This window comes from Narcine bancroftii, chromosome 11 (assembly GCF_036971445.1).
Source record: "Narcine bancroftii isolate sNarBan1 chromosome 11, sNarBan1.hap1, whole genome shotgun sequence".
Classification (NCBI taxonomy): domain Eukaryota; kingdom Metazoa; phylum Chordata; class Chondrichthyes; order Torpediniformes; family Narcinidae; genus Narcine; species Narcine bancroftii.
The window spans coordinates 87,488,549-87,504,793 of NC_091479.1; the positions used below are offsets into that span (position 1 = coordinate 87,488,549).

A 16,245-nucleotide genomic window follows, 5' to 3' on the forward strand; every position below is an offset into this window, starting at 1 on the left:
TCATCAAAGACTTGGACTTTGAAGATCATTGTGACTGGTTGCATCACTTCTTGTATGGACAGGACAGGAAAAAGCTACAGAGAATTGTAAACCCAGCCAGTGCCATCGCGATCATGAATCTTCACTCCATTAGGACAACTTTAAGAGTCGGTGTCTCAAGAAAGCAGCCTCTATCATCAAATAAATCCCTCACCACCCAGGCCATGTCCTTTTCTCACTGCTACCATCAGGAAGGAGGTACAGGAGCCTGAAAGTGCATAACCAATGTTCCAAAAACAGCTTCTGCTCCTCCACCATTAGATGTCTGAATGGACAATTAACTCATTTTCTTTCTCTTTTTGCATTCATTATTTACTTTTTAAATTTTGTATTTATGGAACTGTAATTTATAGCAATTTTTGCACCTGTAATTCACAACAATGAGACTGCAAGACAACAAATTTTGTGACACATGTTCATGACAATAAACCTGATTCTGATACTGAATAATGAGCAAAGTCAGATTCCTTAAATGAGTTTGATTGAGAATTGTTCAGAATTTGATGGTGGTAGGGTAGCAGCTGTTCCTGAACCTGGTGGTACAAGTCTTGTGGCACCTTTATCTCTTCTTACGTGACAGCAGCAAGAACAGAGCATGTGTTGGGTGACGTGGATCCTTGATCATTGGTGCTGCACTCTGACGTGATCATTTCATGTAGATTTTCTTGATGTTGGGGAAAGTGCTGGGCTCTATCCATTTCTTTTTGCAGGACTTCCCACTCAGAGGTATTGGTGCCCCCATCATGCATAGAGTCACCACATTTTCCACCACCTATCTGTGGAAGTTTGCCAAGGTTTTAGCTGTCATTCTGAACCTCTGCAAACTCCTGAGGACGTAGAGGCACTGACGTGCTTTTTTCACGATGACACTCGTGTTGGGTCCAAGAAAGGATCTCCAAGATACTGACTCCCAGGAATTTTTAAAACTAGATCAATAGATAGAAAACATTCAGTTAGTCAAAGAATAAGTGGTGTTCAATAGTGCAAACAAGTCTTTTTGTGGTGCCAGAGTAGTTTATTTTTTAGTATAGTAAGGGGAGGTTCAAGAGCTATTGGAAAAAAAACTTTTTGAATCAAGAGGCGTCCAGGTTTCTGTATTTTTCTTCCTGAAGGTAGCAGTGAGATGTGACCAGGATGATGGAGGTCCTTTGAAATGCTGACTGCCTTGTTGAGGCAGTGCCTCACATCGATGTCTTTAATGAATGGGAGGTGGAAGCTTGTGATGGACTTGGGGATGTTTGCTACTTTATGCAGTCTTCACTATTTGACTCTTGAATTAACAAATCAAGCCATGCTGCAACCAGTCAGTATACTTTCCACAGTGAACCTGCAGAGGTTGGATGGAGTATGTGAGGATATGCCAAATCTCCCCAGACTTTATAAAATACAGGCATTGGTGCGTATTCTCCTGCTGGAACCAGGAGAGCTCCTCTGATATGTGGACTCAGGAACTTGAACCTCAGTTCCATCAGTGCGGACAGGTGTGTGATCTTCCTTCTCTCCTTACTAAAGTCCACTATGGGTCTTGTTGACGTTGGGAGATTCTCGTCTCCATCCTGTATCCTTACTTATCATTTCTCGTTATACACAAAATGATAGAAATTTAGTCCAATTTAATTTGTGGCCGAAAGAAATTTCGTAATTGAGAGAAAGGCGCATAGGGTTAGGGCATGTCTCTCTTTCCCTCCCTCCCTCTTTTTCCCTCCCTCCCTCTCTCTCTGGGCTGAACAGTGACATCACCAGGCAGAGTTAATAAGGTGGGGTCCAAGCAGCCTCTGCTCTCAGGTATTCGAACCTCTTCACCAGGAAACAATGCAGAGATCACCCATAGAAAAAGCCAATGCCTTCTCCAAACTCTTCTTCAGGTAAGAACTCCGAGCCCCCTCTCGTTCGCACACACTTTCTTGTTTCCACAGCGAAATGAACTTGCAAAGGTGAAACTTTTAGTTTATATTTAGCTGCCGAAAGTTTTCTCGACCAATCGGAGATGAACTACCCCGGCAGCCCCATCCCGGATGCATTCTTAGAGCTGAGTATTGTATGCCTTTTTATCTATTCGAAGTTGTGAGGACAGTTTGCAGATTTTTTTTAAAAACTCGAAACTTCAAACATTTCTCACAGTTCATTTGCTGGTAGCAACTCCTACCGTTTTCACGGACATTTCCCAGTCTACTGTTTGCTAATTACTTCGCGAGGGCTGCCGAGGTTGAAGCTTTCATATTAACAGAGTCTGTTCGGGAGTTCCTTTAAGTCCTAATGGGAAACATTTCTAAGGCATAACACGAGTAAACCCCGAAGGTGCAGAGGGCGAAAAATCACGAGTTTATCAATGAAGTAAAGAAAAGAACGTATAAGATTGTTATTGGGGGGGAAATAACTAAGTTGTTGAAGTTTTGAACAATATTTGTGGCTTGATTGCGAGTTACAATTAGTGATGCGGCACGTATATGGTCGGGCAGAAATCATGTGCCCGTTGGTTTTTCAAGTGCAGGCATTTATGAGAGATGTAAAGTCGGTTTATTTTTTAAGAATGACATATTGATTGTGCCCAAGGTGAATTAAAGATCAATCCTGCAGCGCATAAGGTTGTATAGTTAATGTTAAAAATAGTTCTAAATCTCAAAGAATAATCTATTAACTGCCTCGTTATGACAATCATTTGTCCCTCCCTTATTTAAAGAATATGACAATAGTTGCCAAACAATCTTAAACTCATAATTTTAAGCATGTTCCATCAATTAAATGGCAGCATCTCTTTCAATAATCCATCTTGGAATTTCAAAACCGTTGTCCACACACTCCACCAACTAGATTCCCAAACCATGAAACAATGCCTCTGGCTGTGACAATCTATTCAAAACCCATTACTTATTTTCATTTTGAATGAATTGACTCAGTGGGGGGAAAAAAATTACAGTTCACAGTGTGTCCATAAAACATTTTTCCTGGAAAAAAAACCCTTTAAGCCTATAAATTTTAATCAGAGACTCAAACACAAGAAGGTATGAAATAGAAGTTGATATCACAGGATCTAGATAAAGTGGGAAAATGAGCCAAGGCATGACAGATGAAATTTGACTCGGAGAAATACGAAATGTTGTATTTTGGTTGATTAAACCATGGCAGGGCAGACACCGTGAATGGTAGGAGCTCGGCAAATGTTAAAGAGACTTTGGGGTCTATGTATGCCATGTAGCAGTGTAGGTGGACAGGGTGCTGAAGGAGGTATTTGGGCCACTTATTTCGTCAATCAGCGCATTGAGGGCAGGTGCAGGGATGTCATGGAGTTCTGTGTGCAGTCTATATCCCTCATTGAGAGAAGTGATATTATTAAGCTGGAAGGAGTGCAGAAAAGATTCATGCGCATGTTGCTGGAACTGGTAAACTTGAAATATTATTGTTTTTCTCCCTGAAGCATAGGATGATCTTATAAATGCTTACAAAATTATGAGGTGCAGACTCAGAGCGTCCCTCATTCTTCATGCTTCTTCTTATAAGGCAACCCCTCATTGCAAATGAATCTTCACTCCATTGGTTTTCTATGTTCTCACTAAGTTGTCATTTGATATGCCACACGCAAAATCATTCCTTGAAATAAGAATTCAGGTGAATGGGAGTTGCGTCGAGAATTAATTAAAGAACAGGAAACAGAATAGAAATAAATGAGTCATTTTCAACTGGAGGTTAAACAATTGTTCTTGCATCTTCTCCCTCACCACCATCCTGGTGATATTAAAAAATATTTACATGTAGCTCCACCAATCTCATTAGTGCACGTCATTACCAAAACTGAATTTACTCTGAGCTAATCACATTGCATTGCAGTACTCAGAACGATGAATAAAAAGTGGCCAGACATTTGTTGCTAGAAACCACTCTTTGCTGCGCTGGTCTGTTCAGGATAGAAAGGGTGGAGCTGTGGTTTCATATCTGAGAGGCACCCCACAAGATCAAGTGGTCATTGTGCTTTGTGCAGATTGCAATCTCAGATCCAGAGGCTCCACATCTAGAGTACTCTTACAACCTCTGACCACGCACTGTTGTCAAAGATAAAAGATAGAAATAACAGCTTAGAACATGCCCTTTGATCTGTGATGTTGTGCCAACCTATGCAAACCTACTCCACAACAATCTAATCCTTCCCTTCCTCACATCCATAACCCTCCAATTCACCTATTTAAGAGTCTTTTAAATGTCCCCAATGCACCAGCCTCCACCATCACTGCTGGCAATGCATTCCAGGCATCTACCACACTTTGCGTTTTTAAAAAAAAAAATCTTTAATCTGATATCTCCCCAAAACTTACCCCTCTGATCTTAAGCAAATCCCTTAAAGTAAATTTTAGTATACCTTGTATAACACAGCAGTATAAATATTGAATAGTTCTGCATAATTACTTTTTAAAGATTATTTTATCTTGTTTAAAATCGTCACATGCCGGTTTTGCAACAGGGTAATTGAAAAAGCTTATTTCTTACTATCTGAATTGCTTGGCCCTCCTGATTGGCAGTCAAGGCTGGTGAAATGGTTGAGTCTGAATTAGAAAAAGATCCATGATCATTTTTGAAATATTAGTTATTCTACCTGCGGCAAATATCACCCTTATCACCAATGATGAGCAATACAATCAATCACCAAAAGACCTTGAAATTGCTTTTGATTTTATAAGCAATGAAAATGGTGGCAATAGGAAAGTTGGGGTTTATTTCTGCTGATCAAAATTGAATTTGCTTTATGACATACAGTCTAATGTCAATTGGCAGCACTAGTTTACCTGCACTACCACACTGAGTTCCTCCAACTTCTCATTGCTTGCTCATTGTTGGTACGCTGCTTGATCTTATTATGGTGGTTGGAATGTCGTCACAGAATCAAATGTGACTTCACATACAATATAGCCTGAATAATATATTTTGCACATCCACATTATTTATGAACAATGAACATCTTCAGTTTATAAAATGATTAGACAAATGCTCTCACTTTATTTATCTTTTGATCAATTGGGCCAAATTGCATTGCCTGTGGTTGGTGGATCTTAACAGAATCCTGTTCTGGAAGTCTTGAACTCGCTGTAATTTTGTGAGGCCAAAAGTGAAATGTGTCAGTTTCTCTCTCGCACTGCTCAGTTAATAATGTCCTAACATTGTTCCCTTGCGATCTTGCATGATGGCACAGATTCAGAATCCCTGTTTATTTAAATAGTAATTCTTAGCCTGGAGATTAGGAGGAAAAAGTGGAGTGAAATTACTTATTTTTACTTACTTTAATTTAATAACTTAGGTCATTTATTTGTGTTTGAATGTATTTTTTTTATGTCAGATGAGTAAATGATTTAACCAATCAATTCCCTGACAAAGGAAACACACCAGATATCTAGAGTTACAAGAGACATCCTGATGCAGAGTGTTGACCCAAAACAACTCCGCTCCACAGATGCACAGTTCCTCCCTCAATTTGTTCTTTTACATCTGAAATCTAACTTCGTTTTACCCATAAGTAACTCAAACTCAAGAGAAACAATGGGAGGAAATGGATTATTTACTGTGATAGAAGGCCAAGTGGCGTACTCCTGTTCCGGTTTTCTTCTGTTTTTGTGCTTTCTAATGGATCTGTGTTAGTCAAGTCAAATTTATTTATCATCTGATTATACAAGTACAACCAGCCAAAAGGGCATTCTCCGGACCTCAGTGCAAAATACGGAGACACACAACCAGACATAACACACATCCTTACAGACAAGCCATACATATGCAGGACAAGTATTCATATGTATAAAATAAATCAATATTGTTTTTTTACATATGAGAGTTTTGGATAGTTAGTGTGAGCAGATCCTTTGGCTGTTCAGCATTCTCACTGCCCATGGGAAGAAGCAGTTTCTCAGCCTGGTGATGTTGGCTCTAATACTCCTGTACTTTTTTCCCAACAGGAGCAGCTGTAAGATGCTATGTGTGGGGTGGAAGGGGTCCTCAATGATTTTGTGTACCCTCTTCAGGCAACAACTCCAGTAAATCACATCATTGGGTTTAAGGGAGGCTCCAGAGATCCTCTGTGCCACTCTGGTCCTATGAGTTGACCTCTGATCCATTTCTCTGCAGCAACCAAACCATGCTGCATTGCAGCCAGCCAGGGTGCTCTTAATAGAGCTCATGTGGAAGGTTGACGTGATGGTGGCCAGTAGCCTTACCCACTTCAGTCATCTCTGGAAGTGCAGTCGCTGTTACCCCTTCCTGGCAAGCGGGGAGATGTTGTGAGTCCACGATAGGTGGACTCCAAGGAACTTGAGCTCTTTACTCTCTCAACTCCATTTGTTAATGTGTAGTTGAGGGTGCTCATCCCAGGTCTTCCTGAAGTTCCTGATCATCTTCTTCGTCTTATCCACGTTGAGACCTAGGTTGTTATTCTCACATCATTTCACGAGATTTTCCACCTCTTCTCTGTAGTGCATTGTTGGTTATGAAGCCAACTACTGTTGTGTCAGACTCAAATTTATGACACTGTGGAACTGGATCTGACAATGCAATCGTGGGTCATTAACATGAACAGGAGTGGGCTGAACACACAGCCCTGAGGTGCGCCAGTGCTCAGTGTGACAGTGTTTGACATTCTGCTACCAACCCAGAGATACTGTGGTCTTTCTATTATGAAGTCCAGAATCCAGTTACAGAGGAGTGTTGGGTCCCAGCAAGGACAGTTCTTCCACCAGCCTCTGGGGAATGATCGTATAAAATGCTTAGCTAAAGCCTGGTGTATGAAGTATCGTTCTCTAGATGGATCAGGACAGGGTGGAGGGACGAGGCTATAGCATCATCAATAGGTGAATTGAAATGGGTCCAGCATCGCTGGGAATGTGCTTTGATGCATAGGGGAGTAGACATTGAGGCCTATTATTGTTGCGCTCTTGGGTAACGGGATGATGGTGGCTGCCTTGAAACTTGCGGGGATGATGGACTGCTTCAGTGAGATATTGAAGGTATCTGTGGATTGCACAATTCTTCAGTACCCCACCAGTTATGTTGTGTGGCTCCGCTGCCTTGTGTGGGTTCACCTTAGATTGGGTTCTCTTCACCTCAGCTGTGGCTATGTAGTGAGGGACATCAGGGTGACATGAAGCTTTCTTTGGCATCATCCTGTTCTTCTCATTAAACTAGGCATAGATGTTCAGTCTGTCCGGAAAGAAGCCTTTGTTAACTTTAACTCACAAGGTTGAATTATGATCTGTTATAGTCTTGATCCTTTGCCGTATGTGCCTTGTGTTGCACAGTTGTCTGTGAAGTTATCAGGAATTGTGTTGGTTTATACTTGGGATTTAGGCTTCAGGAAGTAGCAGTGTAAATAGTTCAATCATACCCAATATGAAAATTATTACATACTTTTGGAGCCAATAAACTTGTTTGCTGAGGCTAAAGTTGAGATATGGTTGTATTTTTGTTAGGTTTGTATCCAGAGGTCTGGACCATTGACAAAAGACACAAGTTCACTGGTATTGTAAGAAAATTAATATCATTTGTATTGGATAGTTTAAAATCAATCTCATTTTACTGGCCTTCAAGGAAGTAAATCTGAAATACCCAACTGATCTAGATTTATATTTGATTTTATATCCACTAATTTGGTTGACTCCTAACTGCCTTTTGAGTTGACCTAAGTTATATGGCGAGCTCTCACCGTGACAGAGGTGCACCAAAGAAAAGGTACAAGGACTGCCTAAAGAAATCTCTTGGTGCCTGCCACATTGACCACCGCCAGTGGGCTGATCTCGCCTCAAACCGTGCATCTTGGCGCCTCACAGTTGGGCGGGCAGCAACCTCCTTTGAAGAAGACCGCAGAGCCCACCTCACTGACAAAAGGCAAAGGAGGAAAAACCCAACACCCAACCCCAACCCACCAATTTTCCCCTGCAGCCGCTGCAACCGTGTCTGCCTGTCCCGCATTGGACTTGTCAGCCACCAACGAGCCTGCAGCTGACGTGGACTTTTACCCCCTCCATAAATCTTCGTCCGCGAAGCCAAGCCAAAGAAAAGAAACCAATCAATGGACTGGGCCATTCAGAAAATGATAATATGTTATTATCTGACCAATGGCATCCACGTGCTTAAAATTAATAAATAAAGGAAGTTGAATTTGCTGATTAAACTGGCTGAATAGAAGGCAATTTTTTTTAAATATCGTGATTTAAGAAAATTTGTACATTTTGACTTTAATTGGTGTTATTATTTGCTATAATTTTATTTTTTGTTTGTATTCCTCAGATGGCCAAGACACATTTTAAGAAAAGGTTATAAACAGAAGCTGGAACTGTCAGATATCTATCAGATTCCTTCATCTGACTCTGCAGATGAACTCTCAGAGTTGCTAGAAAGGTACAATGTCACTGTCAATAAAATATTTTAAAATAATATATAACGTAGCAGTGGATACTGATCATCACCCACGTTAACCATGCAAATGAATTAACGCTGTTATCGCTCGAATGTGGCATTCTCGGTTGCACACTGGCTGCTTCTGGAGACTGCTAGTTGCCACAATTGAGTTGTTTCTTGTCAGGAATTTTCAATACAAATATGATTCAGATTCACGATATGTAGTCCAGGGAATTGACATGATTATTCCATCAAAAAACCAACCTGCCCCATAGGTTTTCAGACATACATTCAACACGATGCATCAGTCAACACATGCAGTAGGTGCTGCCAGTGCCCAGCTATGCCCCGTATTCAGTAATTAAACCTATATTCATCGTGAATTTAGAAGATTCAATAATGGTTTACTGTCATAAAATGCATAAGTAGTTGTAGAAATGGTACAAATGTAGAAATGGTACAAATTACAATCACATTTTTAGTCAATTTAACTATATTTGTTAAATTGTAAAAAGCAGAATTTGTGTCTGAAATAAAAGTACAGAAATGAAATAGTTTGCCTAAAATTAGTATAACAGAGCATTGTTTCATGAGTTCACTTGCACAGTTTCAGAGAAGACAGGATTGTGAACAGGAAAGTGATCATATTTGTGTCTTTTGGAATCCAGACACAAATATGAAAGACCTGTCATTTTGTAAAACCTGCAATTTCTTCTTTTTTCCATTTTTCAAACTATGATTCATCAATTTCCAGCTGTTCTTGACAGTAACCAAGTCACCTTAAACAGTTAGCTCAAGTATCTAATGTTTTTTCGTACTTTTTATGTTTTCTCATTTTATACCTTAATCTTCCTTGCCTAGTATTTTGGGAGGGAAAGGAAACGTGAATGTGAAAGGAGAGAACATTGTGTGAGGGCAGTTGCAAATATTAAAAGACTTTTCATTGCAAGTGAGGGAAGAGGGCAGGGGAGTTGTTAACCTTTGCTCAGCAGGTAGCGAGCTTGTAGCGGCTCTTGGCGCATTTCCTGAACCTCCACTTCTCGGTTTCATATCGCATGTAGTGGCATTGAAGAACTTTTAGGATGTGGTTGCATTGATTAAAGTGGAGAAAAGACTCACCAAGATCTTGCCCGGATTGGTGGACTTTAGTTATCGTGGAATATTGCACAGAGTGATCTTGAGAGCTTGTGAGAGGAATAAGATGTAATGAAGATTTAAAGACACAAGTTTTTTTTATTTAGAGTGGTTGCAATCTAGAACTTACTGCCAGAGGAGAAAATGGAGTCAGATACAATCACTGTGTTTTAAGATTTATTTTGCCAACAGCTCAATGGGCAAGGCGGTTAAGGATTTAGACCTAATAAGGGAAAATGGGATTAGACCAGATGGGCAAAAAGATCATCTGTTCTTGTGCTAAACAACTCTATCACTACAGTACAAGTTCTTGATTCTTCAGTCCAAACACCCTACAAGGCGTAATCCCCAAAGTTTAAAAAGTACATCCTCTGGGGCTCTACGCTGCTCTGCTGGATCCAGGTGTGAAGCCTCTCCCCACCCCCTCCATTGCAATAATGGGTCATCTATGGCTCAGTTGCCTGCTGGAGCTTGTGTTGGATGGGCTGGGGTGAATGCTGAGGAAGATCAGCACTAAGATGTGGGGCACAAGGCTGCATCCACTCAACTACAGAGTTTTTGAGGTGCAGTTGTTGCTGATGAGGCCAACTACTTGTCACAAACATGACAAATTTTACACATTATATCATGCTTGCATTGAGGATCATTGCTCACCAGCTGCATCTATCAGGATTCTGGGTGTTTGCTGTGCATGCTTTACTCTCAACTGTAACGAATTGTCTTGAAATTGCATACAGCACATGTTCAACTTCAAGTATGTACTGCTGAATGAAAGAACGTCAATAAATTAAAGCTGCACAAAGTTAATAAATTGCTATAATATTTCATGTGCCTGAAATATGCTGATCAATTAGTCTTGAGTCCGTAAGTAGAGTGGAGAAAGAGAAGAGGATGCTTGACAGCCTAATTAAATGAATATTAAATTAGGAATGGAAACTCACCAAAGTTGACATAAATGATGAAGAAACTACAGTCAGATATCAGACATAATTTTACTCCCAAGCTAAGAATGTGGGTAGAAATAGAATTGGATGCTCTATTATCTACCGAAGTTTCCTTGATTTGGACATTGCTTGAATCCCACGACTACATAAAATGAGATGAAAATCTAGAGACTTGTTGACCAGTAACTTCACATCTGTTATCAGGAAATTACTGGGATATATAATTTAAAATATAATCACTAAACACAATTGAGAGCCATCATTCATGACTTAAGAATGTCACAAGGTAACTAAAAATAATGGAAAAAGAAATGTAGGTTTAAATTGGGTGGATTTTCAGAAGACATGAACATATCCTTTACAAGAGATCGTTATCTAAATTTGGTTAAAATTGGTAAAAGAGCACAAATTATTGACCTAGCTTGGAAATTAGCTGGCATTAGGATGCAGAATACAGCTCAATTCCCTTTGATATTTTGGCCTTATTGATTTAGGCATTAGAGCAGAGAAAAATTCAGCTGATTTTTCTGGTCAACTAGTCACTGTTGTAATGCTTGTTGCTGAGTTAGAGAGAACCAAAAGAAAGACTGTTGAAAGTTTGTTCACATCATGTTGACAGATGTGCAAATTGTAAATGTGTGGATCTGAGCTCCAAGTAGTTTAATGAAGTACAAATGAGTACCTAGATTTTGTATATCTTTGCATTGTCTTCAATCTGCGTACATACTCTAACTCAGAGTTTGCTGAATGACAAATTTTAGCAGAAATGTTCATTTTTCCACATGATTTACAATGCTTTCATTTAGCAGATCAATCTACTTTGTAGGGCTACTTATGACAATTACATAGTTTTGAGATTTGCTTGTCTTCAGCATTGCTGGTTTGGAACAAAAAGTGAACAGGTGTTTATTTTTTCCTGTGTTACCATTTGTTGCACGTGAATATTTGAGAATATTTGTGTGTGTGTGTGTGCGAGAGAGAAAATTTAGTTCTACAGTTCAGCAGCTGGGACTCGAACATGACAAGCTGGCAAGCTTGTGGAAAACCCCATTTTGAAGATGGGTTGTGAATTCTTAGTTCAGTCTGTTCAAAGCCTTTGTGGTCCACACAATAGGAGATGGCTGACTGTATAATGTTTCAACTGGGATAAGGGAAGCAAAAAAGGAACTCTGCGGTGACCTGAAAGAAAGAGGCTATCGTCTGGAAAACCCTGATGAGGCAAGTTTCTTCGACAAGACACTGAAGTAGCTGATCGGAAGGAATTAGTTTGTGTCCAATGAGCAACAAATCTCTCTCTGAAAACCAACAAAAACCTTCCTGAGCAGTAACCATTTACCTTTTCAAGCACCAAAGCCTGGTAAAGATCCATAAATGTTAAATTATGTGCACAATGTAAGAATTGCCTGATGCAAGTGAACTTGGAGGAATAAGAAGTGAGATTGGACTGTGAATCAAAAAACTTTTCTGAATTTACACACACATTACGCATACGTGCACTTAGAATGAGAAGGGGGTTAAGTTAATAGTAATAAGTTAGAGTTTGATCCTGTTTTCAAGTTTAAAGATGATTAAAAGCAACTTTTGTTTAAGTAACCATTTGTCTTGGTGAATTTCTATGTTGCTGGGCTTTGGGGTCCTCTGGGCCCGTCGTATTTGACCTGCACACATTTAGATGATGTGAGAACTGAATATTACCTAGTAACTGTGGGGTTATATGGCAGGTTGTCTCAGATGCAAGCGATCCTATTAAAATTCAATGCTGAATGTTAAGTTTGGGTAAACTCACACACATAAAATGTTTAGAATAGCAGCAGTTGCATTCTCAGGTCTTTCATCCTCATCTCCAGTGTAAACTGCAACCATTTGTGATAATTATACAGACTTACTGCTGAGCGCACTGTGAAACAATAACTGCTTTCTTCACTGCCATACCTAGGGTACTGCACATGGTCTTAAAGAGGGGATGGTATACTTAAAGGGAAATGTAAAATAAAACTCCCAGTATCCAGCACCTATGGGAATTGGTAGATGTCAGATAAGTGTATTTTCCAGTTGCTTGAGACTTACAATGCCTAACTAATATGCCTGCATAAAGAATAAACAGCTTAAGAGATAAAAGACAGAAACACTATCCTGTACTTAACTGAACAAACTTCACTTGCATGAATATATAAACTTTAAAGAATTTGACTTTATTTGCAGTTACAGTCTTTGAAAACATTTAACCATCGCTGCATCTGCAGGTTTCTCCCTCTCCCCAGAGCTGCCCGAAGGATGAGTAATAACATTATAATTAACCTCCCCCTTCCCCAAATTTACAGATAAAGCCTCTGACTGGGTGACTCTTACTAACCAGGGAAAAAGAGGCACTTTAAGAGAAACCCCTAACAGCAAGTGACATCAACCAGCTCTTCATCCTGGACGACGCCATTGCTGTTACACTGAACTTTATTCAAACAGCTGCTACAAGCAAAGCATGACCAAGGCACTCTGCTGGCTGAATATTCACCAAAGGCTTATGTGTTAATTTAGAGAACATTTACAATTTTTAGTTTACTTATTTTTACCTATTATTTTATTCTTACCGATTTTAATTTTTTTAATTTATTTTCCTTGAGGCTGCTGGTTGCTTGAATTCCAGATACCAGGGGTTTTATTATAGTATCAAAACATGTTATAACAACCCAAGATGCTTAAACATATTAATGATATTTACACTGTGTCATTGATTTTCAGATGGACCCATTGAACCATTCAGTTAAGTGTGTCGAAAGGCACGATAGCAAATTCACCTATGTCAGTGTTTCTCAAGCTTTTTTTCCCCCACTCACAAACCACCTTAAGTAATCCCTTACAAACCACAGAGCACCAATGGCATAGGTAGTATGTGAGTGGAAAGAAAAAGATTGAGAACCAATGATCTGTGGTCATAAGAACAAAATCGTATAAGCTTTCCATGTTCCTTCTCTCCCTAAATTTGCTTCCATTTGGATCCAAATCCACTGATGTCCAATGTAATGCTATCCATTTTTCATTTAGGAAGAAAAAATAATTTCTATTTCATAACTTCAATAACTTCTCCTAATATTAACCACAAAGGCTTTACATTAATGGAGTCAACGTTTCTGTGAAGATTTACTTGTTCTCTAATAATCTAGGTTCTGGTTTCATTAGTTCCTTCCAAGTCTCTGGGAAAATTCCAACCACTTTCATTTGGTTGTTATTTGTGCTGGTACCCTTGAAACTCTCAGTAGAACTGTAACCAAGCATGTAACATGACCTTTTAAATAATGAAACCTCTACAGTGTGATGTATGGTGGGGGGGGGAGGGGGGTTAGTCTGCCAAAAATGTGGCTCATTTGGAATGTGAACTTTCATTCAGTTATAATGTTTACCAAAGTTAGATTTTCATTATCTCCCCCAGAATTTAAAAAAAAAATCTAATTGGCTAGCTTTGCCAAATCTCCTTGGCTATGCTGAAGTGAAACAAAATATTCCAGAGATGTTTACTGTTCCTTTAAGAATATTTACATGTGACGAAATGGATTTGTTTTTTCCTTCTTCTTTCGCAGAGAATGGGACAGAGAGTTAGCAACTGCAAAGAAAAGCCCCAAACTCGTCAATGCACTTCGTCGATGCTTTTTCAGGAGATTTTTATTTTATGGAATTCTGCTGTACTTTGTGGTGAGATTTTATTTGGTACAGTTTTTATGAGTTGACCAATGAAGTGTTAATTTTTTGGGTGTTGCAGCAAATCTATTTTGTGACGTGAATAAATTATCTTAATTATCCTATCATTTCAAAGAGGCGATTGTGGAAACCGAGCAAGCAAGCTAGTATTCAATAGATGTACATGCAGCTTCAGGTAGATGCTTGTGCCAGAACACAAGGAATAGGAGTACAAAGACCCACCACATCACGTCCAAGGTTAATTACCATTTTATTTACCTTAATAATTTAACCTGTGATGCACAATGAGTAGCAACTACATGTTAAATTGTGTTTCCAGATACAGTAAAACCTCTGATATCTAGCACCTTTTGGATAGGTAGATCTGCAGGCTTGGCATCATGGAGGGCATTTGTGGGCCATGCCCCCCCCCCAAATGAGTTATTGTGCCCCCCCCCCCCACCTGCAGCATTAGCATCACTGGGAGCCAAGACACAGGACTACTCCAACAGGTTCAGTTGTGATCCAATTACTTTATACAAGCTTTAACCACCCTCTAACAACCTGTCTGAGGAGCTGATGGTAATTTTTCGACGTCCCGCAACCAGGGAGGTTTGTTCCCAGGATAGTGGTACCTGTGTTGGGCAGCATACTATGAGATGTTGCAGATTTTGGGGGAACAGCGGATCAGCACAGGTCACCGGTGGTGGGAAGTACCCCCGCAGAAAGAAAAGCCTAAGAGACGACCCTGAAGGAATGTGGCTTTGGCAGCAAACCAGTGAGGCGCACAGCAGCTGAAGGACCCACACGGGCTACAGGCTGCTGGTGTCTTGCAGTCAAAGGATTCGCACTAGTCTGTGGGCTGTTCAAGGGGAACCAGGTAACAGAACTAGAATTCAGGAGAGTACTGAGGGCAAGAAGGGCCTCTTGAAGGGCCTCAGGTGCTGAAGGCTTCATGATTGTATTGGAGGTTTGCATCGGGAGCTTGGCTTGTCAATGGTTCGAATGGGAGACTGCGCGGTGACAATAAAAGGCATCTTGAATCTTTAAGATCGCTGGACATTGCACCTCTGAATGTTGGTCCAAACTGCTTCATCACTCAATTACCAACAATTGCTGTTTACCAGAACCCAAACCTAACATTCAAATGCTCGTCACACACTTTCCACATACTTCATCACAGTCTTCACATGCTGGAGGCTACATAACTTTGGCAGACGCATCAGACGAATGCTTTCAAAGCAGTGGTCAGATTCAGAATCAGAATTTATTGTCCTGTTGGGTTACAAGTCACAAAATTTGTTGTTCTGTTGCAGCAATCACAGTGCAAACATTCATATATAAATGCTTAAATTTGAACCCAATGAACCTATACCCTCAGTACATTTCAAAAGGTGGACACGGGGCGTACATGCAAACTCCTTACAGAAAGCGCGGGATTCGAACCCCAGTCCTGATAGCTGGCGCTGTAAAGGCATTGTGCTAACTGCTACACCAACTGTGTCACCCATAAAACCACCTGACAAAAATAAATAAAAATGGTTACAAAAAGGCAGTGTCATTGATCTTTCAGGGGTCTGATAGCAGTGGGGAAGAGGCTGTCCTTGTGCTGCTGAGTACTCACCAGGCTCCTCATGTTAGCCGAGTGAAGAGGGCATGGCCTGGGTGGTGGGGGTCCTTGAGGTGAGAGGCTGCTTCCTTAAGACACTGCCTCTTGTAGATATCTTTGATGGAGTGAAGTCTGGTGCCCGTGATGTCGCATGCCTAGTTACAACACTCTGGGAGATGTTGTCCTGAGCATTGGAGATGCAATCAGCCAGTGTGTTCTTCACAGTACACCTGTAGAAGTTTTCAAGAGTCTTCAGTGGCATACCAAATCTCCTCAAACACCTCACAAAAATATAGCCTCTGGCGAGCCTTCTTTGTGATTGCGTCAACATGGAGGCTCCAGAACAGATCCTAGGAGATGAGGTCAACATCCAAGAAATTTGAAGTTCTGGATCCTCTCCACGACTGAGGGCTCAATAAGGTCTAGGTCATGATCTTCTGACTTCCTCATGAAGTCCACAATCATCTCCTTGGTTTTGCTAAC

The 16,245-nt window shown here is 40.3% G+C and overlaps 1 protein-coding gene across 1 annotated transcript in view; it reads left to right on the top strand.

Annotated features, from left to right (window-relative positions):
* Positions 1–1,851: 1,851 nt before the first annotated feature.
* cftr (CF transmembrane conductance regulator) overlaps positions 1,852–16,245 on the top strand; it is an 85,511-nt gene continuing 71,117 nt past the window's right edge. The window contains exons 1-3 of the mRNA XM_069903891.1: positions 1,852–1,904; positions 8,296–8,406; positions 14,057–14,168. Coding sequence (XP_069759992.1) covers positions 1,852–1,904; positions 8,296–8,406; positions 14,057–14,168 — 276 coding nt within the window. The remainder of the gene's footprint in view (positions 1,905–8,295; positions 8,407–14,056; positions 14,169–16,245) is intronic.